A 27644-nucleotide genomic window follows, 5' to 3' on the forward strand; every position below is an offset into this window, starting at 1 on the left:
GATGTAAAAATTTTTACGAAAAAGTGGAAAATGTGGATTTCTATAAACATTCAAAAAGGCTTCACACAAACACACAATTTCAGATTTATATATTAAGATTGATGTTGGTCGATAAATTAAGGAGCAGTCAAGTACTGGGGTCGATGTGATCGACTTTCCCCTCTCCCGCCAATTTCAGGCCTCGTGCATATAATAGAAAGGATTATTGTTATTATTTGGCTGAATTGTCAAATCGGATAAAATGCTTTTACGTTCTAAGTTCAAATTCCGCCGAGGTCGACTTAGCCTGTCATCCTTTCAGGGTTAATAAAATAAGTACCAGTTGAGCACTGGAGCCGATGTATTCGGCTTAGCCTCCCACACACATACACATCCTGAAATTGCTGGCCTCGTGCCAAATTTGAAACCAATATGATACTGTGTCTCATAAGAGCCAAATTACCAATTTGATTTCATATTAGAGGTAGAGAATCATCGAAAATGGCTGAATAGAATAGAATAGTTCTTTCTCTTTGGGGGCTTGGAAGAGTAAAATCCGTTTTGTGGTTAGTGGGGCAGTTATAGACCGAGAGTGGAGGCGCAATGGCTCAGTGGTTAGGGCAGCGGACTCGCGGTTTCGATTCCCAGACCAAGCGTTGTGAGTATTTATTGAGCGAAAACGCCTAAAAGTTCCACGAGGCTCCGGCAGGGGATGGTGGCGAACCCTGTTGTACTCTCACCACAACTTTCTCTCACTCTTACTTCATGTTTCCGTTGTGCCTGTAATTCAAAGGGTCAGCCTTGTCACGCTGAATATCTCCGAGAACTACGTTAAGGGTACACGTGTCTGTGGAGTGCTCAGCCACTTGCACGTTAATTTCACGAGCAGGCTGTTCCGTTGATCGGATCAACTGGAATCCTCAACGTCGTAAGCGACGGAGTGCCAACAACAACAACATAAACCGAGATGATATTCATGAAGAAACCACTCGGGCCAAACCCAAGGCAAAATTGTTAGTTCATCAGAGTTATGTCCCTTGGATTTACTGAAACTGTTGGTCATGTCTTGCATTAACATGGATATGGTGATAAGAAATTGTCGGTGAAGTCAAGGTCCATAAGTTATCCCTATCTCTGCTGGATCCCCGTGAAATCCACTATCACCATGCAACGTCAGAAGACGGCAATGTGCTATGCATGCTCATGAAAATACCAGTGAGAGACACTCGAGTGGAAATTAGAGAAGGAACATAGGAGGCAAAGCCCTGTCAAAATTTGGTTGAGGACCGTGGAAGAGTGCCTAGGAGATATGGGTTTGGCTTGAGAGTAGGCTTCTGACAGGCTTGTGACTCTAATAGGTGGAGATCACTCATCGCCTGATACTCCATGGATAACCGAGAGAACTTTAAGATTGTCAGTTATCTGTCGTTCTGTATGTCTGTCTATCTACCTACCTACTTACCAACCGACTCACCCACTTATCTACCTATTGATTCCATAGATAGGTAGATATGGATAGGTAAATAGAGAGAGTGTGGGAAAGTAGTAGTCTGGGAATGTGCTTTGTTGACACGTAAAACGCAGCACATAGAAATGCTGAGATCAGTGTAATCAAATATTAGCGCGTGTGCAAGTGTGTGTTGATGGACGTATGCGTTTGTATGTGTGTGTGTACGTGACAGACTAACATTTTCTCACTATTATTACTTTTGAAATCCCGGATATTCCGCGCATTTTGTTAGTGATGGTGAAGATGAGAGCAAAATAAGGTAGTATAGAATGCATTAGAATAGATAGATAGATATACGGAGTTAGAGAGGTGGGGATGAGTGATAAACGAGGAAGTTGTGACAAGTGTTAGCTGAGATGGTAACAATAAGAGAAAAAAAAAGGAAGGGAAAAAAACGAATAATCGAGACACGTTATAAATACCCACACTCGCGCACGTGTGTACACATACACATGGTGATTGCTCTATCTTCACAGATGATTGCCGTCTCTCTGAGCTTCCATGTTGTCAATGGCATTTTTGAGATTCCGTCTGTGACCTCTCAAGTGACGATTCAGTCCCGCTGCAGATCTGTATAGTTTGAAGCATAAATGACAGACGAAAGTTTTAACTTCCATTGGATCATTTAGTGAGATATGATTCTTGTGAACAGCCATAGGTCTCTGCAGGTCCGAAATCGACTTGCAAGCCCTTTCACACACTACATACGTTGAATCACCCGGTGTGGGAAGAAGGACGTTGCATATGTCCTTCATGGGATCTTCCATGGGACTTCAGATGGTTGATGTACATGGCCTAAGAAAGGAGTACACAGCCAGACGTTTCACACTTCCAGCACTTTATGTTCCCATTGAGGCTCTGAAGCACGCACGCACACACACACACACACACACACACACAATGTGTTTGCAGTGCCAGTATTCATATGAACATTTAGGCTGCTTGATTGGACGCTTAATGAAATTCGAGCCATTGATGTGAAAACCCGAAAAATACTAGCACAACCTCAAGTATCAAAATATTCCCTATACTTTATCCTGGCCCGTTGTTTGCGAAGCTTCCCTGTTTAATACTAATCTCCGTGTTTGTAAATTGTGTTCAAAATCATTCGCTGTCCTTCCTCACCAAGTAATAACTCAATAGGTTCTCTGACGTAATCTTTTCATGCAAACACCTCTTTGCCCATTATGCAGTGTCTATAATTCCTAATTACGATTAAGCCCCGACTTATCACTTCCCTCTCCCCTCCCTCCCTCTCTTCTTTCCATATCTCAGCATATCTTCCTTCACCACTGCCTCACCCTCATTCCTGGAATTCTTTCTTTCCTTACCTCTTCCTGTTTTTATTTCAGATCCCATCCCTAATTGTTTCGAAGATTGCTCTTCATTACTCCCCTCGCTCCTTACCACTGTCTCAGCAGCACCCCAATTCCGCTACCCACCATTCCTTTATTTCATTTCTTGCCTCTTCCTCTCTTTCTCTTTTGCCAGCGATCTCCATGGTTGATTTAACGTCTGCTTTGTGACATACCCAACCACCAGTGGTGCCTCCTTTCACCATACAGACCTATCCTACCCCTTCCCACTTTCCTCTGGTTCTTCTATTTTTATTGATCCCCCATCCTCCATTACTGACCTCTCCCACTATCCCTCCTCCACCTTGTATTTTTTCTTGCTCTTCCTCTACTTTTCTACGACTGTTTCCTAAGCCACCTGCATCCTCCCTCTCTCTGTTTTTTAATCCTTTCTTCTTCTCCCCTTCAACCTTTAAATCACTCACAGTATGATGTGAACCGGGAAGTCTGCTGCAGAGACATTGAGCATGCTTTAGCAAGCTTAAAGGGATAAAGCAACGGGTTGTATGTAATGTTTCAAGTGGCATGGATGCTTTAAAAGCAGAACATCCCTGGAAGACGACAATCGATCTGGAAGACCTGTCATGAGCATCACCCCTGGAAATGTGGAGAAAATTCATCAGTTTGTGCATGAGGATTGTCGGAGGACAACTAATGATGATTTGAAACATTTGAGGGAGGACATTCAGTAAAAGCAACCAGATCTGTGGAGCACAAAGAATTGGATTCTTCATGACAATGCACTGTCACGAAGGTCTCCTCATTCTTGAGTTTCCACCAAAAACAACATAAGTGTTGCTTCTGCACCTGCAGACTTCCATCTCTTCCCCAAGATGAAAATGCAGCTCAAAGGTTGCCATTTTAAACCTGTTGTCAGGATCAAGAGTGAATTGCAGAGGTCCTTGACTCACTTGACTCACAGAAAACGACTTCCAGGCCACATTCCAAAAGTGTCAGGAATGCTAGGACCGGTCTATTGCTACACAAGGTGACTATTTTGAAGGAGACGATGTTAAAAATTAGGTAAATAAGTTTTTCTTTATAAAGCATAACTATTCCAGGAACTTTTTGATACCACTTTGTAAAACTGAGACAATATAAGGGAGTGCTGAAAAGTTCCTGGCTTTGGGTAAAAGAAAATTTAGGAGAATCAAAAAATTGTGATTTTATTCAACATATCCCCCTCAGGTGGACAGCAGGTGCAGAAAGAAGGTAATTGATGAAGACAGTGGGTAAGGGAGGAAGGTAACTGGAGTGGGGGAGTAAAGGTGATTGAGAAAGCAAGGGAGTGTAGAATGTGCCTGTTCTGCTCTTGGATGATAGCGGAAGTGATGGATGTTAAGGAATGAAATGTGGGCGGTGGGAGGAGGTTGACAAGCAATACCAAGGTGGTTCTGGGATATCAATTCCATTAGGATATTAATTCTGTTGTAGTGAGTGAGTCTTGAGTACAAGGTGTCATATACCTCAGTCCTTTGTCGTCGTCTTTGTAAGGTTCAGTGTTTTGAGATTGGCCTTCAATACTTCATCCCATGTTTTCCTGGGTCTCCTTCTTCCTCAACTTCCCTCCACTTTAAGTGATTGCCATTTCTTTATGCAACTATCCTCATCCATCTGCATCGCATGGCAAAACCAGCAGAGTCTTCTCTCTTGCACACAGCATCTAATTCGTCTTATGCCTAACTTTTCTCTCAATACACTAGCACTCTGTTGCACACCCAGTGGAGCATACCAGCTTCCTTTCTTTCTAGTCTTTGCATGTCCTCTGCATTTAGGGCCCATGTCTCACTACTGTGTAACTTTGCTGTCTGTCCACATGCATCAGACAATCCTCCTTTCACTTAGAGAGAGAGACCTTTGGTTGCCAACAGTGGTAAAAGCTCTCTGAACTTTCTCCATCCTAATCTTATTCTAGCAATTACACTTTCAGTACATCTTCCTCCACTGCTAATTAGGTCACCTAAGTAACATGAATTATCTACTACTTGAAGAACCTCAAGGACATTTGAGGAAATCAGTATTCTGTGCATCTGTAGTCCTTAAGGCTCCTGTATGTCTTCCACATACAAACACTACTTTCTTTGTTAACCTTCCTATTATTCCACTGCACCTTTTGTGTTTCCATTACTTGCACCAGGTACACCAAATGGAGTTCAAGCCTACAACTTTTTTACATATTGAGCAGGGCTATTTACCTGAAATGGTGGGTAAATCCTATTTGAGTTCTTGCTTACTAGGACCTTAGCTTTTTTGCTAAGTTAACTTTAAGACCCTAGTAAATAAGATTTATTTATCAAAAATTTTTCCTTTTTTTCCAATTTTATAAACTTAAATTGAAATTCCATACGAAAATTTAATTCAAATCAAGAAAAACATTTGTTTTTTGAAACCAAACTTTGATTCAAGTAAAAATTTCAATTCAAAACAATCTTTCTAATTGTTTCTTCTTAAAATATTTTAATGAACTAACATTTATTTTCATTAATTTGAATTTAAAATCTTCAGAAAACAAAATAACAAAATGGGAAAAAAATTGAACCAAAATTTTTATAGGAATCATTTAAAGTATTGTAATATATAATTTCCATGGGAATCTAAACAGTGTTGGTGGTGTTTGACAGATTTCCAATTTATTTTAATATCATTTGGAACTGACTGAAAAATCAGAGACAAGGAGTATTTTGCTTGTAAGACAAATAAAACACTTCTTGATAAATTTTAAACCTTACATAGGAATGATATAGAGTCAATGTTTCAATACAAGTGTTGTCTTCTTTGAGTCAAACAAATATTGGTTTCTCATTGCCAATTCATAAAGTCATTATATTTTAGTGGAAAGGAAAATAAATGTGATGAACATGAAACCAGACTTAAATTAATCAAATTATTTTTGTTCTATTTGTTTTTCATTCTTCTAAGAGTAAAATAATGAAGAGTAAAGTATCGAAAGTTATCCATTGGATATTGTTAGTAAATGTTCTACATTGCTCTAGGGCAGTAACCTGGACTCAAAGGTTCAGCTGGAACACCACGCCTAAAATAAAATAAAAACAATATTATAAAAAAAGCATTAACTTTATTTTGATGTTTTAAACAAGAAATTCATTAAATTGAATTGGGATATTTACAAACTCTGAGAGAAAAAGTTGTATCGAAAGCATGAGGAGTATTACTAAAGTTGAAACATGCCAAAACATACAAAAAAATTGAATATTTTGTTCAAGCGGCATCATTGTTTAGAAGCTGGGCCAGTCAGATTTTTAAATCTTATTTCCCACCCCAACATTTCTCTTTCACTGCAAATACCTCTACATCCACTTTCTGTCCAACCAAATAACCTATTCTTTCCTTTTTTGATTTCTGCCCAGCAATTACTTGAACACTACATTTGGCTGAAAAGCCATTATTTGAAATCTTAGCTTTTCTCACTTCTCATGGCAACAGAACAAACTCTTCTTTACTATTGTTATTGTTGCTAACCAATACTATAGTCAGAAGTTTTTTAGATTCTGAAATTACTCCAGCCAGTTTCATCCCTAAAGGGTCATGAGTCAGCTACTTGTTTTTTTTTTATTTGTACTTAAAAATTGTTTTATTTCAGTTACTTATATTCTGAAGATATATAATCACAGATATAAGAATGCTACTTCATAAGCCCAATTTGAAATATAAGTGAACTGTGCCTTTTGAATTTCTACTGCGCTTTAAAATATATTTTCAATCCTGAAAAGAACTCTAAATTTAACAACAGTTTCCGCCTGACTGGCCTTCGTGCCGGTGGCACGTAAAAGCACCCACTACACTCTCTGAGTGGTTAGTGTTAGGAAGGGCATCCAGCTGTAGAAACTCTGCCAAATCAGATTGGAGCCTGGTGTAGCCATCTGGTTTCACCAGTCCTCAGTCAAATCGTCCAACCCATGCTAGCATGGAAAGCAGACGTTAAACGATGATGATGATGATGTGTAAGGTAACCAAGATGATCAGTTTTAATATGTGCAGTATAGAAAAGGGGATTGAAAGCAACACATTTCTGTTTTATCCTTTCTTAAGATAAAAAAATATATGCTTAACTATTGTTTAGATAACAATATTTCTGCCTCACCATTTTTACTAGGTGTCATAGTGTACAGGAGCTTATCCCAGTTTTCTAAATGTTAAGAAGATAAAGTGATGCTAGTCATTTGAAAGTGTTGCACATGTAAGAATTTGAGTTCAAGAGAAAAAAGTAAAGAAACATTCATAAGTTAAACTGTGCTCTTCTATACTGACAATAATTAACAATATCTCTTTATAGTATTTATTTATTCAGTAACAGACAGACAGATAGATGGAACTGTGTCATAGAGAGTTTAGTTGATAAGGACTAACTAGGACTATACAATTACATTGGCAATGAGGTCCTCGGTAAGCCCTGATTAACTTAGACACATTCACACTAGGTTATATATAAATAAGTATCATAAAGAGACATTTTTAATCACTGACACTGACCTTTAGTCACTTAGCTAGCAACAAATGTCCTTCTCTGATAAATGATTTCTATTGCTGACATGAAACCACACATTTTGAGGGGAAAGGTATAGTTGGTTAAATTTATCTAAGTAGTTGACTGGCACTTCATTTTACCAACCTCAAGAGTGAAAAGCAAAGGTGATCTTGACAAGATTTGAACTTGGAACAAAGAGCCTTAACTAAACACAGCATGATACTGTGTATGGGGCTTTTATTATTTTGTTATTCTACTATAGTTAACAATAAGAAAAATTAATGAAGAATGTTGTGTGATATGGTTGGGGTATAGGTGATGGTAGTTGGTGAAGCATTATTTCCAAGCTATTTTTCAGGTTTTTTTATAATATGCAAATGCTAATTCATACATAATTTGTGTATGAAGCAAATTTAAATTCAAGAAAAGATAAGTATTAAAACAGTAATTCTTACTTTAAAAGCCGACATCTATGAAATTCTAAGCGAGTCTCTGCAGAAGCTATATTTGTTACACTAGCATCACTCCATAAACGTTCAGCAACAGCTGATGCTCTTGGCCTGTAAAAGAAAAAAAGTACTAACTCATATATACAGAAAACTCCAAGACAGTATGTCTTCTGTAGTTGATAGGGAAAAGAACAAAAAAAAAAAAACCTAGAAACAAGTAAACGATATTAGTAACAGACAAAACAATCTGGAATAGATGAAAAGTAAAATTAACTTCAGCAAAGATTTAATTCACAACAGTTAGGTATCAGTGCCAAAGATATATGCTAGTTATATGCCAAGAATATATGTGCAAATGCATTTGTAGTAACTGAGTAGTGACAATGCAAGCCTTGAGAGAGCTCTTTAGAGTTACTCATGGTAAGCCACTATCTAGAGTACAGGTGCCACAAAACATGCACTCAGTACACTCTATGAAGTGGATGGTGTTAAGAAGGGCACCTAGCTATAGGAACCAGGTAAAACATGAGACATTGCAGTAAGGCATGGCCTTCTAACCTGTTGAATGCTGTCAAACTGTCTAACCTATGCTAGCAGAGAAGATAGATGTAAAAATAATGATGACGATGATGATGATTTATATATTTTTGTGTAAGCAGTACACATATGGTACACCGTGCACCTGTTCAGACAACATTAATTTGATGGAGAGAGTAAGCTAATGTGTGGCACAAACATTTTTGCAAAAGTGAACCCTCATACATCGTCTTCAACAGGAGAGTCTGTCATATATATATCACCATCATCATCATCATTTGCTAGTTGTAGAGATGATTAAAATATCTGGGCAAGTGGAATGCAAAATTAATCAAGTCATTCGAGAGGGCATCATTCCCAAGACTGGCATAGCAGTATCATTGTAAACTGATACAAGGACAAAGGCAATGCCTTAATGGAAAGCAACTATAGAGGAATCAAACTTCTAGGTCATGGAGAAAATCGTAGCCCAATAGACCTGGATGAGATGCAGTTTGGCTTTGTTCCAAGAAGAGACACCGCAGATACAATCTACCTAGTGAGGCAACTGCAGGAGAAATACCTAACCAAAAATAAGCTGCTATTCCTAGATTTCATTGATTTGTAGAAAGTATTTGACAAGTTATCACATTCAGTAATTTCTGAGGCTATGAGGAAATTTGATGCAAACAAACAATTTGTGTGAGCAGATCAAGCTATGTACAAGGATGCAGTATTTAAGGTGAGAGTTGGCAATAACTTCAATAATAGATTTAGCATGAAGGTAGGAGGCTATCAGGGTTGGGTCCTTAGTCCTTTTCTATTAATCATAGTCCTTCAATCCATCACTGAGAAGTTTAAGACTGGCTGTCCATGGAAACTCCAATATGCTGATGATCTAGTTCTCATAGTTGAATCTATTAGCCAAATGTGCCCAGGAGTTAAAAGATAATAGGGTTAGTTACGATTTGTATTGATTGGTACTGGGGCATACAGTAGCTTACCAGGGCAGTGGGAGGCCATGTGGGTTATGTACCAGGGAAGGAATTATTTTGGCCAATGGTAAGTACATCATTAATAAACATAGAAAAATAGGGATCTACTCCATCCACTGACAGAGAAAACATTCTGTTGTTACCAGCTGGTGATGTGTGATAGTATGCAAATGACCTCTCTAGCACAGAAGTTTGATTACTTGTATCTCGCATTTATCAGACTACTGATCTAATCTCCTTGTACTTTCTACATGTATACCATTGGATACCTTCTTGTCTCAGAGGTTTGCTCATTTGCACAATAGGGAAAAGTGTACATATTTGGAGCTTCAACATAGATTGTTATATTTATGGTGGAACACTGATGAGGCAAAATGCATGGCTGCATAATGTTTCTACCATTGTTATGCAATTATTCCAACATGTTGCTGAAATGTGTGTGTCTTATAAAGTTTAGAATACCACACATGGTTTCTGCTAATTTTTTCTATTATTTGGCTTGTACTTCACACTCTGGTCTATCCAGAGTTTGGTGTCCTTTTTTTTTTGGTATCCTGTTTTTTGTGCAAGATCTCGCTGGCAGCCATTACCATGTCTGAGACAAGAGTGAGATCTCGCCAACAACCATGTTTGCCATGCACGAGACCACAGCGAGACTCTCATGAGCAACATTTATTTAAGGAGGTGTATTAAGCAATTCGTCCTCTTTCTAGCATTGGCGCTCACATTGAACAACACTGCAAACTAGCAGCTCACAGCGGATTCTTAACCCACTCTAACTTTACCTGTTATCTCCAGAAGTAATGTACCTCACGTGAACGGAGCTACAACGAACCACGCGCTGCCATACAGATGGTCGCCGGGAGCAAACCCCATGAAATGAGAACTAAAATAAACAACCATTGAATTGCATCCGCTTGTAAGCTTCTTCTTCTTCTTCTACAGAAAATAATTATAATGGGAGAAGGAGATACTCTGCAGGTATCATGAACCTTCGAGACCCATTATATATATATATATATATAATCTTAGATATACACACATTGGTCTACTTCTGTACTCCAACCAACACTACTAATCATTTTATTTCTCACTATAGTTATTGAAACTTTTATCAAGTTCTATAAGAGAAAGATTAGATGAATAGCTTAATGGCCATATGAAAATGAAAGTGAAAAAAGCTTGGCAAGTTTTAGAGCAGCTGTTCACATCAGCACTATTGACTATCACACTTTGATAATCCAGAATTCAAGTGAATTAAACATTAACAACAATATCAGAGATGACAGTGACAAAAACAAATAGATTCAATACCTACCAAAGTCTGGGAGTAAGGTTGGTACCATCAACATATTCTCCCCACATACATACTTCACCTCCAATTACCAGTTCTTTCTGTTTAGTAGAACCTATGCAAATAAATAAAAATACATAGTTTAATTAGAGCAATTTATTGTCATAATGACAGGATCTGTCAGTTCATCACACACACAAGTGTGCTTCTCCCCATACATACAGAGTTCATTTCATTAATCGCAACGGTCGGTCGGTCGGTCGGTCGGTCGGTCGGTCGGTCGGTCGGTCGGTCGGTCGGTCGGTCGGTCGGTCGGTCGGTCGGCCAGCCAGCCAGCCTGCCTGCCTGCCTGCCTGCCTGTCTGCCTGTCTGTCTGTCTGTGAATGTTTACGAAAAAGCTACATTGAGCTACAGACTGTGATGCTGCCATTTCTGGTTGGCATCATCTGGCGATATTTGTTGTCATTTTCTATCAATAAATTTTCCACTAGCTTTCCACTTTTGAATTTGTTTGGAATAGAAGAAAGAAACTGCTTTAATTGAAAAACAGGTAAAGGTTGACAAAAAAAGGTGCTGCTGCCAAAAGTCCTGCTTGAATTACCTTCCTTCTAAACTATGAAAACACAGAAAACAGATGCTAAACAAAACAACGATTGAAAGACATTGTGTGTGTGTGTGTGTGTGCATGCACACATGCATATATACACACATATATAGCTAATAGCTAAAAGTAAGCTACTGTACTAGCATTCATTGACTTGGAGAAAGCTTCCGATGGACATTTGATCCCTCATCTGGTGGTCCCTGAATAAGATAGGAGTAGAATGTCATGTATAAGCTATACAAGCCATATACAAAGGTAAAATATGTAAGGTGAGAGATAACAATGAGTATAGCAATGAATTTAGTGAACAGGCAGTAGTTCACCATGGCTTAATTCTCAGCTACCTCCTATTCGTTAGTCCTCCAGGTCATAACAGAAGAAGTTAAGACTGGCTGTCCTTGGAAACTATAATGCTGATGACTTCATTCTTATAGTAGAATCTGTAGTAGAATCAGAAAAGAAATTCCAGGTGAGGAAGCAAAACTGGAAATCAAAGAGCCTTAAAGTTAACAAAAACCAAATTTCGAATAAGCAGGAAAACAAACAAGATTCCACTCACTTCAGAAAATGCCACAACTTGATAAGTAAGAAAGGAGTAAGAAGAAATTCTATACGGTGTACCTAGGGCAGGATATGAATGAACAAGAAGTGCAAAGGAATCATAAGAAAGTTAATGGAGAAAGTAATGTTTGTGTGTGGAAGATTAAAACATGGGAAGTAAGTATCTCAAATGCTCAGGAGATTCCCAAAAGGTAGTAAATATTGGGTTGGCATGAAAGTAATTTCGGTTTTTTAGTTTGAAATAAAAGTCATTTCTTTTCATACAAAGAATGAACTTTAATCAATTATATATTTCCTGTTTTGTTTGATGAGTTTTTGCCATCTTTCTGGCAACTTCATGTTTCCACGCTCATAGAACTTCTGGTCCTTATCAGCCAAAAACTGAAGCAAGTGCAATTTCAGGTCATCATCATTATTGAAAGTTTTACCATTCAAAGAATTTTTCAAATTTCGAAATAAATGGTAATCTGATGGTGCAAGGTCAGGGCTATATGGTGGCTGTGACATCACTTCCCAAGTAAGCTCCAATAACTTTTTTACAAGTTAGCAAAGATGTGTGCGGTCTAGTGTTGTCATGATGGAACACAATTCCTTTATGATTTTCCAATTCTGGCTGTTTTTCTTTGATTGCTTCCTCCAGTTTCATTAGTTGTTGACAGTAAACATCTGAATTGATTGTTTGGTTCCTTGGAAGCAGCTCAAAATACACAACACCTTTTTAATCGCACCAAATTGACAGCATGACCTTTTTTTGATGCAATTCAGCTTTCAATGTGGTTTGTGCTGGTTCATTATACTTGAACCATGATCATTTTTGATTGATGTTATTGTAGACAATCCATTTTTCATCACCAGTGATGATTCATTTCAAAAATGGTTGATTTCATTGCAATTGAGATGCATATTACAAATATTGATTCGTGTTAAGCGACTCTCTTTCAATTTGTGCATAGCCCAAATATCGAGCTTCTTAACGAGTCCAAGACATTTTATGGCTTTGATTTGGTCATCATCAACTTCAGTAGGTCAACCAGAATGCTGGTCATCTTTGAGTGAATAATCTCCACAGCACTCACCACCATGGACAACAACCTTCCCCACCACTGCTGCTAACCTATAGCCAGTCTTCATTGTCCTCAATGTGACCTTTACAGCACCAACTACACCAGTATTTGGGGAACTGCAACTACAAGCCAAAGCACCAGACTATCCAAAATGGCAGGATCTATGTAGATACACATTTCTTTGACTGTATTCTTCTTAAGATAGGCCTTTGCACCTGAACTATAAAGGTTTTTTTAAACTTTCTGCATTGTTAGAAGCTTCTTGATTTCTAATTTCATTCATTTTTCTACTTCTGCATTACAATGTTTCAAGCAAACTACAACACTCATAAACCAAAACAATATTTTTTTTGTTCATAAAACAATGGGTTATGTAGTAGTAAATGCTAAATATTTCAATGAATTAAAGTGGTCCATAAATCAAGTTCTTTGCTCTTGCCAGAAATAGTTGCCAAATCTTCCTCAAAGCACACCTGCCATTTAAAAAAAGAAAGAACATGTGTACTGTAGTCAGAGTCAGGAGGGCCACAGATGTTACACACTTGATCATATGCCATCTGGATCAGGATAACAACATCTACTTGTATTTTCTAATCAAGATCCTTATGTCACTTTGAACATATTGTTTGTGTCAGAGTACATCAGAAAAATCATTTTAGAAAATAAGAATTAATGTTTAAATTAAAACAGGCTCAACTTCTTTTTCTTTTTATTCACAAAGTTTTGTTATTCATTGGGTTGTAAGGTATAATGGAAAAAATAATGCAAGAAATAGAGGGATCCTTCCTTCTCTCAAAACTTCAAAAATATGCATGCACACACACTCCTAGGTTTTTGAGAAACACTTGTCCTTGCAATAAAACAATAGGAAATTATTCTGTATGAATCTATAGCTAAATCAGTCATTCATTTCCAGTCATAGGTAAAAACTGTCAGCGATCAATTTATGAAAGTTTGTAATAAGTAAATCATCATCATCATTTAACTTCTGTTTTCCATCTGGCATGGTTTCTATGGCTGGATGCCCTTCCTGATGCCAACCACTTTACAGTATACTAGGTACTTTAATACTGCACCAGCATGGGTATGTTTATGTGGCACCAGTATGGGTACTTTTTACATGGCACCAAATGTAATTAATGATTTCTATCAATGTAGCAAGATTACACATTTATTGTCATATAGTATGGTTGGATCAACTCCAGTATATAATTGGTATTTATTTTATCTATGTCAAGGAAATAAAAGGAAAAACAAAGTTGAAGCCTAAATGATTTGAACATAGTATGTAAATAGATGCAATTAAAAACTGGCGTTAAATTAATTCCTTACCAGAAAAATTTTGAGGATCACAAGTATAATATTGTTGCCAGTCAGATCCATAAGAAATATAGTTAAGATACCAGCATGAGGAAAGTAGTGTTTTATAACCCATGCTTGTAACCTTTGCTAATTCTTCCTTGAAGCCACTTTTCCAGACATGGACCACAGTATCATTTTGAACCTGAATAGAAATTGTTCATGCATCAATGATTACGATTAGATATTTAAATCAAAGTAAAATGTTTTTATCTTACATAAGATGAAATGAAATTAAATGAAAATAAAGGAGGAGGAAAAAGGAGGAAGGAAAGAGAGAGAAGGAGAGAAAGAGAAATTTATACAAACTGTAGCTTTGTTATCAATGACTTCTTGCCAGATCAGATAGTGTTTATGGTTATATGCAACAAGGTCTAATAATCTGTAACATAAAGATAAAAACATTTGGTCAAGCATGTATAACAGAAAACAATAGTGATAAACAATTTACATTACTTATAGAGAAATATGTTTATCTACTGAGCGGAAATAATAGTATGTACAGCTCTGCATACACACAATGTAGATGAGTATGCATTACACGCACTTATTTAAACATGTATCTATAAATACACACACACACACACACACACACACACACACACACACACACACAGGTTTATATGCATTTGTGTTCATATATGTTTATGCCACCTATGAAAATCGAGGCATATGGGTAACTATGATATCTATTTTTTAATTCAATAGTATTTTTTGGAGTCAGGTGACTTATGATATATCTCATAAAATTTTCCCTTCTGAATCACATCAATTGATTGAGAAATCAATACACCAAAATGTCTACTTATAATCAGCTATTGTTTGTCAAGTTTCAATCAAAACATTACAGAGCTTTAAAGTTTGATCATTTTTACCCAATCAGAAAACAGGATTTGTACTTAATAGCTGTGATAAAATGAAAGTAAATATTAGAACACCGGGTTTTAAACAAAATGAAAGAAATGCATGAGAATTAATACATATACACAGAGTAAGTGTCAAGAGTATGGTAAATATAGAGAGATATAGATTGATCGTGATAGGTAAAGAGTGGGAAATTTTTCTTGAGGATGCACTGTATCAGAGCCTTTTGGAGCTAAACACACATACATAACCACATACACTTGCATTTGTATAATAGACATAAGTTTTATCACATATACTGACCACTATATTGTGACCTATAATAGGAATTTCATGAACCCTACATGCAAACCTCATCACTTAAAGACAAAATATTGAGTCCTTTTAGTTTTATACAAGTAAGAAAATTAAATTGCATGAAAGATATATTGGAAGAGGTAACTGATAGTTATGTGACTGTTGTTTGCATGTGTGTGTATGTGTATGTGTGTGTGCATAATTATCATACCCAGTGTGGGTTATACAGTTTCAAAATGCCTCCAATTTTAGCCATATTTAAGAAAAAAATTACTCTTATACACTTACAGCTGCATGCACTCACTTCACTTAACTCTAATGGACACAGTTTTACTGTATATCTAGTTCCTGAAAATCATTTCCATCATTGGTATGTGCATGTGCTTGTACATGTGTATGTGCTTGTGTGTATGCATGTAGTTCTTTTACAGTTATTATTTAATATTTAAGGCTCATTGAATCCATAATTAATGATTTGACACAAACTGGATTGTTTGCATTTTGCATTCTGTATTATAATCTTTTTCTGTAGTTTGATTTTGTTAGTTGTTAATCTGTTACTGTTGTCATTGTTGTGCTTCCTGCTGCTATTTCTGCTGTTGTTGCATCTTCGACAATTTTTTATAATGAATTTATTCTTGTATCTGCATTGTGACATCTTCTCAGTTCTGTTTAAGAAACATATTCATTGCATAATTATATTATATTTTTCTGTGGTGCATAGTAGGCACATCCTAGAAGCATTATGCAAGGGACAATGCAATCTATTATTGCCAAGTTTGTTATATTCATTTTTATGCATCCCTCTTTTAAGTCCCAAATGTGCTTTGATAGAGACACTGCATTTCTTCTATCTATGCTGTGAAATAATAAGTGTAGTGTATATGTAGCCTTGAACAGTCTGCTTATTACTTCAGTGTAGTTTTTATTTGTCCTTCTTGTCATATTGCTTTGTAGATTACCTTTTTTTAAAGGCAGTTTTCATTTAACATGAATTATTCAAAACACTGCAGAACGTGTACCATCTATTTTACTCATCTTATTCATCATCCTCATATTCTTCAATCGTATATAAACAAATCAGACAAAACAAATTCGGCATGCTTGACTTCCATTCACAACCAATCCCTACATAACAGTGTACATGTAATTCAAGATCCTCCTCAAGCAGATCATATCCAGAGTGCTGGATCAAGAGATTACTTTAAAATGTTTTATTAGTAACTTTCTTGCTCTTACTCTGCACAAGTTAAGCTGATCAAGAATTATTCATTATCAAGAACTAATAATATAAATACATGAAGAACTAAAGGTTATAAAACAACATTATGCAACATACAAAATACTTACTTCTCCATATAGTATTGTTCTAACTTATAATAAGATGTTCCAAATTTCATATTTTGCATGAATTTAGTAATATCAGGATTGCTTTTCCTATAAAAAGATAAAAACAAAGTTCAGAATATATTGTAGTAAATGATGATTTAGATAGGACCTGTCATCAACTATTAACAAATATGTGAGAGCTTCTAACAGCTTTGTCTTCTGTAATATAAATTTATTAATATTCAAAACATTTTGTAAGAAGCACGCTAAGTAGATTCCAATATTAAATTATCAAAAAAGAAAGCTAATACTGAATATAAAGGATGTAGTATGATCCATTAGAGAACAAATATTTATAACTTATAAGAAATTTCAGTAAGAGTCTTTTTGTTGATCTATTTTAAAATCTTATTGAATAGATGATACAAGCAAATGAAAAATATAAATTGCACAAAGAAAATCACTAAGATGCTAACATAATTTCTGCTTTGTATGCTTTCTGTATTCTAGTGTGTTAGCCAATTCATTATGATGTAACAGGTCATATTCAACTTGTTTTACACTTGTCACTGCATATGTGAGGATTGGTTGAAAAATTCACAGGCTGACCAAGATTCTCTCATGGAATGTGATCAAACGAGGTTTATTTTTCAACATAGTCCCCCTTGTAGTCCACACACTTCTTCCATCAGTGTTGCAGTGCTTGGATCCCATTAGTGAAGAAGCTTTCAGCAAAAAAGTTATCAACAGCAAATATGATGTCATCATCACTGCAATACTACTTCTCAGCCAAGTTTCGTTCTATGGTGGGGAATAGATGATAGTAAGATGGAACCAAATCAGGAGAATAGGGTGGGTGATCAACCAGTTCAAAGCCAGTCACACACAGCAGCCTTTGAAAGAAAAGGACTTGTATGCTGGAGCATTATTCTGATGAATTAAGACCCCTTTGTCAGTTTTCCTGAGAGTGAAGTGGGAGTTGATCTTGATAGCCTTTCATAACTGCCTTAGCAGTTTCTTTCTCTTTTGTCTCTCTCCCTCTCTCTCTTTGTCTATGATTAGAGCTCTATAGCTTAACAATTAGAATTATGAAATGATATATAGTAAAATGGGGTTCCTCTACAGGATGAAATGATATATAGTAAAATGGGGTTCCTCTACAGGATCTCTGAAGTTATATTACTTGACAAAGTATGCAGCCTGGAGATCAGGGAGTCTCTCTCCAGGTCAAGCTGCTACTTCACTGCATTGTGAGGTCAAAGCTTCAATACTTGTGATTAGAATGTTACAAGAATCACAAAATAGATTCTTAAATCTAAACCAACTAGCAGAAGACCTAGGTATTAAGGGGGTTGGATAATATCCAAACACTTAGTTGGTTACATTTGGGAATCTAGCTGGAAAATTTAATGCTTTAGTTTCTTTTCTGATAGGACCCTAAGGAAGCAATGCCTGAGGACTCTACTCCTATGATCCCACTGCCAAGAATACTGGGCAATGAAAATAGATGGATATATATAAAGTAAAATTTTCTTCTTTTCCTCTTATTTTGGTTTAATTTATTCTCAACAGCATTACCATAGTTTTCCAAATCACTGTTGAAAAAAAATGTTACAAAAGACTGCAATTCAAATGAGACATACCAAAATTATTAAAGAGCAAAACTTGAATTTAATATAAAACTATCAAACATGATTATGACAAACTGAACAACAATACTTACCAACAATCAAAGTTAACCTCATCTCCCCCAGCATGGAAATATTTATCAGGAAACATCATGCTAATTTCATAAATAAACTTCTTCATAAAGGCATATGTAGAATTCAAAATTGGATTGATAGGACCATATTTACCATTCTTAGACGAAGAATAGTAACATGGAGTAAGAAGTTCTTTCTGAGATTTACCCCAGGATAAAGTATGGCCTAAAAGAAATGATTACATATAAACAGAAAATGCATGAATTTATGAATTCTACCAATAAATTTTAAAATCAAATTGATATGACAAAAACAAATTTAGGTAATCAGAATCTATTTATCTAGCAGCAGCACCCACCATCATCATCATTTAATGTCTATGTTCCATGCTGGCATAGGTTGAGTGGTTTGATAGGATCCAATGAGTCCAAGGGCTGCAACATGTGCCAGTGTCGGCTTTGTCATGGTTTTTATAGTTGGGTACCCTTCCTAACACCAATCACTTTACAGAGTGTATTGGGTGCTTTTCTATGCCACTGACAATAGTGAGGTTGTCATGCATCTTGCATGACTATGCCACCCAAAAAATAATCAAAATTTTTATTCATGATAATATCTGGCTTTTATTTCAGAAAGATCAACATGGCAAAGACAAAATCACAAGCAAATAGGGGAGAAGACAAAAGGTAAATGTTAACTGGGAAGTTAGTATTGTAATTTTGATACTTTTTGATTGATATTTAGGAAGGACATAATCAAGAATTTGATGTTGTGTTCAAAATGCAAGCAATGAGTACAAGAAAGATGCAGTGGGTCCCTGGCACTAACAGGTAAAAAAAAAGACTTCAGAGTTGATAGATTTTAGCATATGATGGGTTGTTGTATGAAATGCAATGCAATGTGGTTTAAGGCTTGTTAATGTTAAGTCTTTTGGTTAATATAAGTCAGGATAGATATCAATAAGAAAATACAAAGGCAAATTGAAGTTGACCACACTGCAACATTTATTACTGTTGCTAAAGTGAATAAAAGCAAACTGATAGAACATGAATAATTGCCAAAGGTTTCTAAAAGTTGAAGATGAAATGTTGGAAAGACACAAAGCATAACATCAAGGATTCTGGATACAATTATGGTTTGCTGAAGCTGCAAATTGGAATACACTGCTCTCATTGTTGAAGATCCAAAACTTGCTCATAGCAAACTCACCTTCCTAAGGAATTAAGGAAGAAAATCGTCCCTTAAATAACTGATGTTGAGACACTTGGCTAGTCTATCACGCTAAGGGATGGACAGTTTGTGTAAAGGTAAATGAACTTGACCATTATGTGATGACCCAAAAATAGGTAACCAAAAGTCAAGAGCCACAATGTGGGTAGCCAAAGGTAAAGAGAGATCATGCTTCTGCTACAGCTGTATAGAAGTAGTTAGCGGAAGGCTCATCTATGAAATGAAGTCTACAAGTTGCTCAAATAACTCATAAGATGTAGTAAATAGTCTCTACAAGCTAGATGACTTGCCAAAAACACAAAAGCTACAATACAGAATTATAAGAAATTAGTCAGTTTTGGAAGTTGTAGTCTTTGTTGCTAACAAACAGTTCCTCACCATATGAAATGTAGAGTAAGAAGTGTGATATTTCAAGTAGAGAAACATCTTTAATCCAGCAGAACATCTAGGATGTGACAACTGGGGTATTGAACTTATGAAATCTTACCCATTATAACTCTATATTTATACAGAAGCACAAAATACACAAGAAATAGCCATAAGTTTAGAATGAGTGTTCTTATAAAAGAGATATTATTCTAACATGAAGGCAGTACCTTAGCATGGTTTTAGCTATGACATCTAAAACAATATAAAGAATAGACATACAGCATAGTTATTAACCATTGGTAAACATGCAAACACACTCCTCACATACACAGGGACTATTTGATGCACATGTTAGCAATCTCCAGCTAGTTGAACCATCACACATTCAATGACAATTTCATGAACATATACAAGAACATATAGACAACAATGACACTCATAAAGAAATATCAAATTAGTCAATAGCAGTCACATAAAATACACATGCAAGTCAGTGAGTGTGTCTTTATGTAGTCAGCCAATCTACTACAAATAGCAGCCAAATCTCTCACTAATTACATGCTGTTATTTTGAAAATGGGTACACACATGAATAAGCAACCCTAGGTGGACAATGCTCTTGAGGTCATGATGATCATCATTGGACTGTGGTATGCTCAGTTAGAGCTGAGAGCTAAACAGCAACAACAATACACACAACATGCATGTGTATACACACCCACTGTTTCATGCAGACTCATGAATGCATGTATATACAACAACACACACATATATACATTCTTACAGACACCATTTGTGATTTATGACTTATTTAAAAACACGTACCTGGTGTATCAAATTCTGGCACCACTCTAATGCCTCGCAGACGAGCATATTCAACGATCTCCTTTACATCAGACTGGGTGTAAATATGTGTCAATGGGTTAAATGCTCCCTGTTAATGAAGTCAGAACAAAAATACAAAACATTATTATTGTTATTATTATTATTATTATTATTATTAAGGTGATGAACTGGAAGAATTATTAGCATGTCAGACAAAATGCTTAGCAGTATTTTATCCGTCTTTACATATTGAGTTCAAATACTGCTGAGGTCAACTTTGCCTTTCATCCTTTCAGGGTCGATAAATTAAGTACCAATCATTTATTATGGTCAATGTGATCAACTATCCCCCTCCCCACAAATTCCAGGCTTTGTGCCTATAGTAGAAAGTTTTATTAGGGTGATGAACTGGCAGAATCATTAACATACCAGACAAAATGCTAAGCAGCATTTTGACTGTCCTTACATATTGAGTTCAAATACTGCCGAGGTCAACTTTGCCTTTCATCCTTTAGGGGTAGACGAAATAAATACCAGTTGAACACTGAGGTTGATATCATCAACTAGCTCCCTCCCACAAAATTTTAGGCCTTGTGCCTATAGTGGAAAGGATTATTATTTTTATTATTGTTTTGCTATTCTTCTCAAACACACAGATCTTTTACAGTTGGGTTGTGTATACTTATGCCTCAGCTCCTGCCAGCAGCTCAGAGTCATAACACCTTCCTAAGCACATGAGCTATTCCAAGCACTGCAGTTATTTCTGTACTGCCTAAAATATCTGGTATGTCAAAGATATCAGGTATTGTATCCAGATTCTTTGAAATTGTTCTGAGTGAAAAAGGGACATTTTTGATTGTTGCTTGATGTATTTCCTGTACTAAGCTTGCCAAATCCTGGCATTTTGTCAGCTCTCTGATAATTTGTTAGATAGGGACAAATGATCTCTTAAGTGATATGATCTCCTAACTCTGACTTCCAGTGCTGACGAGCTGGAAATTTCTAATTTCGCTTAGTTATTACAGAAGGACTTGATGTTTTTTTATTGAATTTTATGACCCGTCATAACATTTCTATTTAGATTATATACTCATGTGAGTCTTTGTGCACAGTTATGATATCAAGACAATTATGCTCCACACACCTGTCTGTAAAGACAGTCATGTTCCACATGACTTTCATTTGCTCATTCTCAACCAACGCCTGTGGAATGTGGTCATATCATTTTTCTGTGCACTGAAGGTTGTATTTCTTGTAGAGTTTTAAGTACACTCTAAAAGAGACCTTGTCATATCGACATCTGTACTCCTTTTGTGCTAACTATGAGCAACCACTAACAAATATGATGTACACTTTCAATCTCCTGCTCACACTTTCTGCACAGTAGTGGTCGATTACTTGACCAAATTTGTTCTCAAGGCCTTTGGTCTATTTCTTCGGATACTCATTCTGCCACCATCTCCATGACTTAGGATCAGCCAGTTTTTGTGTTTCTTGCAAAAACACTCCATGCAATGGCTTCTCTTTCAACAATTCCACCACCACCTCCTCCTCATACACCCATTTCTTAGAAATCAACCAAAAAGTCTGTTTCTGCTATATACCTCCTCATTCAATGCTGCTTTTTAAAATCCACTCGTGCCATAACTAAATACTCATCCAATTAAATCCAATCAGATCTTACATATTCCTCCAAACAATCAAGCTTTTTCCACCTTCATTATGGGGAAGATACAGCCTAGCTATATTATCGTGTGAATGAAAGCATCTTTCATGGTCATTATTCTTCTTGTCCTTCGATCTAAGCTGTTCAAGTTTTCCTTCAGCCATTCCACAATGCCTAACCATTCTTTACAACCCCCACTATCCAGGCATTAATGGCTTCAATCAAGTTACCCCCATTCAGCTTAGATCTACGAAGTTTCTTCATGTGCCAAATGTACTCTTCTCTTATCCTGAAAGTACTCTTCTCTTATCTTGAATGTCTTCTTCTTATTATTATTATTATGATGGTGGTGGTGGTGGTGGTGGTGATGGTGGTGGTAGTGGCAAGCTAGCAGAATCGTTACTGCACTGGGAAAAATGCTTAGCAACTTTTTGTCCATCACTATGTTCCAAGTTCAAATTCCGCTGAGGTCAACTTTACCTTTCATCCTTTCAGGGTCAATAAAATAAGTATCAGTAGGACACTGGGGTTGGTGTAATTCACTTATCCCCTCTCTGAGATTGCTGGCCTTGTGCCAAAATTTGAAATCATTGTTACTATCATTATTATTTGTAAGAATAAACCCCAGTAGTTGCTTTTTATAAGCTCTTCAAAGTTAAAGAAATTATTTAGACAATCACCTGAGGAGGTGTAGTTTACACCTTAGATTTAAGATAATGATTGCACAACATCTCACCTATGTACTTGTAGCGAGGCACAAAGAAGCCAGTGCCATTTTGAAACAGCAAGATCTTGCCTGTAACCATTGCCATATGAGAGGCAAAATCGAGATCTCGCCTGCAACCATTATTTAAGGAAAAGACAACAAATTTTCCCTCTCATTCTTCTCACACTGACGCCAAGCAAGACATCGAAGCCAGGAGCTCACAGTGGACTTTTTTCCCACTGTGATACCACATGCATTGTCTCCAGAGGTTACTGAACCTCATGTGTATGGGAGAGAAGGCTAACTATGCACTGCTGCGAAGATGGTTATTGAAAGCAAACTCCTTGTATGAAACACCTGTGAATAAACGGTTATTGAATTTACTCTGCTTGAAAACTTCATTCTTTGTATTTCCAGCTCCTTGAATCAACAGAATAATTATAATGGAAGAAGGAGATACCCCAAAAGTATCATAAAAACCTTCCTTCCATTATATACTAAAAGGTGTAAGAATGTGTTGAAACAATTGTAGCGATTTTACATAAAGAATGTCATTAATTCCATTTATCATTTGTCTATTTATGTGTGTGTGTGTGTGTGTGTGTGTGTGTGTGTGTGTGTGTGTGTGTGTGTGTGTGTGTGTGTGTGCATATAAAGTTGCCTATGTTTCAAAGATTTGTGGTTTAAGGCTTATCAAATATTAAATATGTAGAGTATGTTGTTCTATATATATGTTTATTAAAGTACTTAACATTACATGTGGGACAAAAGTAGTTGTTGCAGTAAATGTAGCAATAGTAATGGAACACAAGTTAAAAGAATTTAAAATGAAATTAAGATATTTGGAGGGAGGTGGTGAGTTGTTGAAAACAAGTGGGGTTGACAGAAGGACATATGAAAGTTAAAAATTTTAAAAATTGACAAAGAGTGATATTTTCAAATAATAAGATAAGAGAGGAGAAAACAAATAGAGAGACAGATAAAAGGGCAAACAAAGGAGAGAGAGAGAGAGAGAGAAATGACATTAATAGGATAGTGAATTCATAATTTAAATGAAGAGGTATAAGTTGTTGCTTAAGATCAAGGTCATTAGGTTATCAATCTAAATTTTAACTGGACTGACATTATTCTAGGTCTGTTGTACTATAGCCCATACTAGAATTACTTGAGCGCATAGTGGGTCTATCAGAACAATAATAAAGGCTTATTATTGAATTCATAGTAAAATAGTATAAGCACAGGCATGGCTGTGTGGTAAGATTGCTTTCCAATAACAAGGTTCAGGGTTCAGTTTCAGTGTGTGGCATCTTGGGCAAGTGTCTTCTACTATAGCCCTGGTTTGACTGTCATATATATATGTGCATGCGCGTGCGTGCATGTGTGTATGTGTGCGTACATGCACATGTGTATATATGTATATGAGTATCTTAGTGTGTGTTTGTGTATGCTTGCCTTGACATCACATGATAGTTGTAAATGACTGTCACTGTCATACAAGCAGTGTCACTCATTTCCTATATACTGTAAGAACATGTCTGGCTATGGGGAAACTAAACATTACTTTGTTTAGAAACAGGTGAAGATTGATGACAGTAAAGACATCCAGCTGTAGGAAATCGGCTTCAATAAACTCTGTTTGAGCCATGCAAGCATGGAAAAGTGTTATGCTAAAATGATGATGATGGTGATGATAAGCATCAACATTTGAATTTTTAGAGCTATACATTTTTATAGTTAAGCTAACAAAATTAATAGTTATATTGATTGCATTTCTGGTTCCAAAACAGTAAATTTTGAATGAAATTAAAGATGATATTGGCATTGACTTTAAGGTTGATTTTAAAGTTAATTTTAAATTATATGTTTCTGTAGGTGCGTGGCCTAGTGATTAGGTTGTTGCACTCATGATCATTGGATCATGGGTTCAATTTCCTGATTGGACAACGTATTGTGTTCTTGAGCAAAAACACTTTGTTTCATGTTGCTCCAGTCTTCCTTTCGATCGGTGGGGAATGTTAGTCTGCTTGCCTAACCAGCAGGGTGGCATCATTTGAAGGCTAAAACAATGTTAAAGTACATTGTGGCCAGCAATGTGTAACAACATTTTACAGCATGTTTGGTTATGTGATCATGTGACGTTTATGTGTAAATATTTGTATACAATGTACGTTGTTTAATAAATTTTGGATTCAAAGTTACTCTATGTAAGTAGGTTATAAGTAAGAGATAATTATTAATGAAAGACAGTATAGGTTGTAACTATAGTTATGAATTTTGAGGGATGTTTATCAGCAATGTGTAGCAAGTCGATTGATCATGTAGGAGCTCCTACTGTACAGATATATAAAATTTGAAAGTATTGCATAATATGTCATAATGACATGAAAAGGCATAGCAGGCCATAAAATAATATAATACAATGTAATATGTTGTATATATGATATTAATTAATAATGCAAAAGCTATGAATGGTCAGAATATAACATAGTGTAATAGTAATGAAAGTGGTGATAAAACACTATATAGTAGAATTATGGTATGTTTGTGATAAATCAGATGTAAACAGATATAAACTTGAAAAGGAATTAGACAAATGTAGATATATGCATGCGTTTGCAAATGAATAATCTTGATGTTGCATACAGGAATGCACATGTTTATATCAAATGGAGAGAAATATTGTGATAGAAAGTAATATAATATGAAGGCCAAAATGTAGGTTGCTTCCAAAAAGCAAATATTCTATTACACACACACACATACACACACAGAGGCATGTCATAGCTCTGCATAGAGCTTAGTTGGGTGTACACAACAACAACAACAACAACACATGTTGCCAAAACATTGAACTCTCAGATAATTTACCCACTAATAGCAAAATAGAAGCAACCCACTGTTCTGAAGTGTAGTGGTTGTAAAATTGACATATTGCAGTATTGAGTTGAAGTCCTTCTTTGGAATATCTTGACCCAGTCAGACTGATTTGTCTAAGGTAAACTTCATGAAGATGAAATCAACAGTAGAGCTTGGAAATGATCCAGTGAGTTATGTTAAAAGTATTAAATTACTATAAGCCAAAGACAACATTCCAACGTTTAGAAAAAGTATAAAGAATGAAAAAAGATTTTATACATATTTACTTTATTGCTGAGTTCTGGGAAGTAAAAACTCTGGTATGGAAATGACTGATCATCAACAATGTGCCAATGGAACACATTGAATTTGTTCTGTGACATGATTTCCTAAAATGGTAAATAAAAGAGAAGAAAAAAAAAATTATTTTCTTTACGAAAGTCATCATCATTATTGTTAACACCACTCCAACAAACTCCTATCAGCATCATTATTAGCATCATCATTTTCAGCAGCACAATGCTATGAGTATCATCATTGCTACTATCATCCAATTACTTATCAAGATCTTCATCCATATTTTCATATGATTCTCTGATAATAACAATCAGATCAACTAAGAGAGCATTCTGAAGAACACAATAGGCTAGGGTTGAAAAATATGTCAATGTGACAGAAAAGATAGTTATAATGGCAAAAGAAATGGTTTTACCGAAGTTAGTAGACATGACAAAATCATGACACAATATCAACTACTCTTAAGATATTAAAGAGCAATAGTTATATCAATGATAGTTAACATTGTATAACAATTTTAAAGCATAGAGGCATCTTGTAACTGGGTTGATCCACATGACAGCATTCCTGCATTACAAAAACCTGCTCTTGTGTCTGTATCTCATCAAAAGAAATCAATACCTTATCACTACACTACATTCTAAGTTCATTTTGCCTTTCATCATTCCAGAGTTGATACCATTGAGTACTAGTCAAGTACGGGGGTTAATTTAAGTGACTGATACTGGTATCACTCTGGTTTCTTCCAACAAGAGATTACATCTGAAAAGAGCAAATGTACTTTCTCAGTGGTTTACATGTGCTTTATAGGTGGACAGGGGTGTAAACTATAACAGCCATGGTATTCCTAAGAGGAACAGTGACCACAGCCTTGCAAGATATAATGATAGAATGATACTACATGACATATCTATCATTGCATCTGATGCAAATGCAAATAACAGTTGATAGACATGATGATATGAGTGAAGTTGATAATGAGGATTGAAGATGATAATGATGATCTTAAGAATTTATAAACTATTTACAAAGTATATATAATCTATATATATAAAAATGAGAATGTGTGTCTGTCTGTCTGTCTGTCTGTGTCTGTCTGTCTGTCTGTGTCTGTCTCTGTCTGTCTGTCTGTGTGAATCCCTAAAACTCGAGAACTACGCAACCAATTTCATTCAAATTTTACACATGCCTTACTTAGGGTTCCAGTTGTGTTTTAGTAAAAAAAAACTAGTTCGAGCACACGGCAACATAATATCTCCTCCACTATTTAAGTATTACGTGTCAAAAGTGAAACAAAAACACTCATGTCAAATACTTTCACTTTAAAAATG

The 27644-nt window shown here is 36.0% G+C and overlaps 1 protein-coding gene across 1 annotated transcript in view; it reads right to left on the reverse strand.

The window, feature by feature from the left end:
* Positions 1 to 5373: 5373 nt before the first annotated feature.
* Positions 5374 to 27644, reverse strand: part of LOC106868116 (beta-hexosaminidase subunit alpha) — a 46453-nt gene continuing 24182 nt past the window's right edge. Inside the window, exons 4-12 of the mRNA XM_014913245.2 lie at positions 26304 to 26405; positions 20789 to 20897; positions 18386 to 18590; positions 16684 to 16770; positions 14482 to 14554; positions 14146 to 14317; positions 10609 to 10699; positions 7786 to 7890; positions 5374 to 5878 (exon numbers count right to left, since the gene is read on the reverse strand). Coding sequence (XP_014768731.1) covers positions 5824 to 5878; positions 7786 to 7890; positions 10609 to 10699; positions 14146 to 14317; positions 14482 to 14554; positions 16684 to 16770; positions 18386 to 18590; positions 20789 to 20897; positions 26304 to 26405 — 999 coding nt within the window. The 3' untranslated portion in view covers positions 5374 to 5823. The remainder of the gene's footprint in view (positions 5879 to 7785; positions 7891 to 10608; positions 10700 to 14145; positions 14318 to 14481; positions 14555 to 16683; positions 16771 to 18385; positions 18591 to 20788; positions 20898 to 26303; positions 26406 to 27644) is intronic.

Source organism: Octopus bimaculoides, chromosome 2 (genome assembly GCF_001194135.2).
Source record: "Octopus bimaculoides isolate UCB-OBI-ISO-001 chromosome 2, ASM119413v2, whole genome shotgun sequence".
Classification (NCBI taxonomy): Eukaryota; Metazoa; Mollusca; class Cephalopoda; order Octopoda; family Octopodidae; genus Octopus; species Octopus bimaculoides.